At 36.8% G+C, this 3,957-nt stretch overlaps 1 protein-coding gene across 1 annotated transcript; it reads left to right on the top strand.

The window, feature by feature from the left end:
- The first annotated feature begins 434 nt into the window (after positions 1-434).
- On the top strand, positions 435-3,720 carry LOC110386464 (myosin-11). Its single transcript, XM_021352789.3, has 5 exons — positions 435-692; positions 1,616-1,737; positions 2,129-2,270; positions 3,034-3,209; positions 3,539-3,720. The coding sequence occupies exons 1-5, from the start codon at positions 641-643 to the stop codon at positions 3,626-3,628; spliced, it is 582 nt and encodes a 193-aa protein (XP_021208464.2). The 5' UTR covers positions 435-640; the 3' UTR covers positions 3,629-3,720.
- Positions 3,721-3,957: the final 237 nt, after the last annotated feature.

The following is a 3,957-nucleotide window of genomic DNA, read 5'->3' as shown; positions in this document are numbered from 1 at the left end:
CTCAATTAGTTGTCTAGCTTTTATTAACCATTTTTCTATGATTAGTTATTCAAATTTTACATCCTATTGATAATCATTTTCCTAAAATATGAAGTGACCCTTTTTTACCCCCTGAGATTCTTACCGGATTTTCTCAGTGGGTCGGGGCTTCGATCGGATGGTAGATTCTGCAAATTGAAGGCTAGTGTTAGCAAATTCTCTCAAGTTGAGCCCGTGAGCTCGGGCATAGCTGAAATAGCCCCTTAGGCTACCAGTGAATAGGTAGGGGAAAAAATAACCCTTTTTGATATTTGATATAAAAGCAACTGCTTACATGACTTGTCCTACCGCACACGTTTAATTTTTATCAGAAATGTAAAAATCTTAAAAATAAATCGTAATAATAATGGATCGAAAGCAAGTAAACCTATTGGCGAATTATAGTATGTTAAGTCTTTGCTTCTTTGAGATCGAAAAAGTCGTAATAGATTTAGGCGGTAAAGTAAAAAATTGATTTGCGAAATTTTCCATTACTAATACACATAAACTTTTAAAGTATTAATGTAAAATAACGAGCACAATAAAGAGAGTGGTTTAGGCAGGGCAAGTTACTCTAGCATATGTACTCAACTACTCATAGAAATATTCAGGATAAGGTAAAATGTCATTACGCGACGAAAAGTTAGATTTAGTGAAATTAAAATTTAAATCAGGTAAATACCTAATACTATAATAATAACTAATGAGACGTAGAAAAGTGTAATTGTCAGAACGAACCCTGTATTAAAACAGACGCTTGAGTTCTTAAATTTTCAGTGTTTTATATATGGCTTGAACTAAATAGGTATTATCAAGAATTAATTTAGTAAAAAGGAATGAAAATCTATTTTTTTCTTTATATAAAATCGGTGCGGATTCATGTGGGCAATGCTGTAGCGAGTGTGAGTGCCGCTTAACATAACTCCTGTACCATTAATGATTTCTCAGCTGGTACCTACTCGATCAAAGTCAGCTTTATATTATTGTTCATGTCCATAAAAAATGGCAAAAAAAATTTTTTTTTGAGCTTATAGCCTGGTATGGCACCTAGGTACCTTTAAGCCATGAGGCCATGAAAAATATACACATATTTTCAATTATTTACATTATACGTACATATGTGATAAAATTATGATTTCTGCAATACGAGATCTGGCTTCATATGAGAATTCGATGGGAATATTGGATTCAGTCTAAGTATGACGTGTGGAGTTTGGTTGTCCCTGTTCTTTTTCCAATATGTTTAACGCCGGAGAAAAAGTTCGGAACTGCTGAACTTAGCGCAACGAGCAATTTTACTGGTGATGGTGGTTTACTGGTGGAGCATCTTGTGAGCTCGCATGAGTAGGTACCACCACCCTGCCTATTTCTGCCGTGAAGGAGTAAGACGTTTTGGTTTGAAGGGTGAATCAGCCGTTGTACTATAAAACTGAAACTTCGAGCTCATGCCTCAAGGTGGGTTTACGTTGTTGATGCCTATGAGCTCCGGTGACCACTTAAAACTAAGTGGGCCGTGAACTCGTTCACTCATCTAAGCAATAAAAAAAACGTTGCCTTGTAAAGTTAAAAGCAGCTATTTTTCTATACTTATTTTTAGTTAATAAGCGGAAAATAATGAAAGAAAAAGAAGTTCTAAAACTACGTAACAAGGAACGGGCTCTCTTGGAAGAGCTTGGAAGTTTGAAAAGTGAAGTAGAATATTTGAGGGAACGATTAGAAGTAAGTTTTAAATTTTAATTTGGGTATTTGAAAGAAGTGAATGGATTTAGCGGCACAAATGGGCCGCCCGCCTGTTATAATGACTTCCACCTATTTATTCCATGTGCTTAGTGCGAGTCTTTTAACGTTCTCGATAGCGTAAAAGTTAGTTGACATTTGTATGGAGTTGGAACGTTTGCCGCTAGGGGCGCTGTTCCAACTGCATACAAATTTGAGTTAACTTTTACGGTATCGAGAACGTTAAAAAACTCGTACTAAGCACACTGGTGAAGCCGGAAAGGCCTCCAACAATCTCTCTAACCCCCAAATTCGCAATATCGGTAAACACGCAAATTTCCAGGGCGAGATTGTTGTGGGAAGCAATCCTTGACACGTTTCCTTAATTTTTTAGGATATGAAAGAGCAGATATCTCAGACGCAGAACCAAATCTCAATGATAGAAATATGTAGAATATCTGAGGAAGCCAAATCTAGGGCCCATTTGTCCAACCTCAATTCACATTTGAGTGACTTCGAGAGACTTTTCGAAAAAGGTTTCATTTTAATACATTAATACTGTGTACTACAATTAATATTATAGTGTATTTGGATGAATGGCTCATCTGGTCTAAGCTAGTTACCGGAAAGAATCGCGAAGTAAATTTCGCCATCTTAACTGGACACACACTTTTTTCTTTCAATTAAAATAACTGTAAAGAAATTATATTTTAACCTTTACATTCGCTGCAAAGCAGTGATGCATTCCGGTTTGGAGCCCATCGAGCAATGCGATTGAGATTTCGATATTGTCTTGATGTGGGTGGCTGCATTAAAGTTAGTGATGACCATGGACACGTAGCGTTAGGCAGCGGTTTGACTATGCCTCTAGCACTGCTGACGTCTATGAGTGACGGTAACCACTCGCTGTCAAATGGGCCGTAAACTCGTCTACCTATAAAGCCAATTAAAATATTTTCAGTAGCTATGTAACACTAGTTGAAATGTGGGTCCCTTATACCCATTTAGAGAAATATTTTTTACTGGTATCAGGACCTCTTGTGAGTCCGCGCGGGTAGGTACCACCACCCTGCGTATTTCTGCCGTGAAGCAGTAATGCGTTTCGGTTTGAAAGGTGGGGCAGCCGTTGTAACTATACTTGAGACCTTAGAACTTATATCTCAAGGTGGATGGCGCATTTACGTTGTGGATGTCTATGGGCTTCAGTAACCACTTAACACCAGGTGGGTGTCTCGTCCAACTCGTCCAACCATCTAACCAAAAAAAAAAAAGATTCGTCATAGTTCATTCACGTCGCAGAACGTGAACTAATCGAATTAAAGAACAAAGAGCAAAGAGACATAGAAGCAGCGGAACTAAAGTTGCGTATCCAAAAAGAAAAGCAGATTCTAGAAATAAATGCGGAACACGACAGAGAAGCTGTCGTCGTGGAGGGAAAATGCGCTGCTGTGGAAAAGGAATGCGCAGTTTTGAAGGTCAAATGCCACTCATCATAGATTATACACTTTCACTCATTTAAACTCATGTAAACTCACTTTTATAGAGATTCATGTCTACTTTAATTAATAGTGTTACAAATTTATTTATTTTTTTACTAAAATCAGAATATAATTTACGGAACCCAGTAAAAGTACTTCTAAAGCTGTAAAACTAATAACAACTTATCACGCACATTCAATTTGTTTTTTATCGAAAAAAATATATCATTGTTATAGTATATATTTTAGTACCTTCTTCTACCTTCTTTCTATAGTCCATTCTTTAATCATTAATCTTCTTGATCTGGGAATGTTATTGTTCGCAGAAAAGAAATAACGCTATAATGTTGCAACTCCGCCGTAAGCTGCTCGAAACAGAGAACAAAAGACGACAGCTGATGGAGATGAACGAATGAAAAAAAAATACCTTAAATTTCACATTATTAATTAATTTAATATTGCCATGTCAAAAAAGTATTCGAGTAAATGAATAAAATCCATTATTTTTTATAGTTGTTATAAAAGTAGAATTCTCAAAATTTAAAGTTATTTATTTCTTGGTGAGCACAAAATGGCTTCGACCATACAGATACGAGAATTTACTGATCTTGGTGAATCACACACGTACAATACGTGTACTTTTTTTTATGATTGAAGGATTACTGGTGGCCCGGAGGCCTTTCCAGTTTCACCAGGACAGGTGGGCGAGCAAAGGCTCAGCCAAGAGGGGTGGGATTTGCTAACA

This window comes from Bombyx mori, chromosome 19, assembly GCF_030269925.1.
Source record: "Bombyx mori chromosome 19, ASM3026992v2".
Taxonomy (NCBI): Eukaryota; Metazoa; Arthropoda; class Insecta; order Lepidoptera; family Bombycidae; genus Bombyx; species Bombyx mori.
Note: the sequence above shows the minus strand (reverse complement) of the source record. Positions and strands in the feature narration are given on the sequence as shown.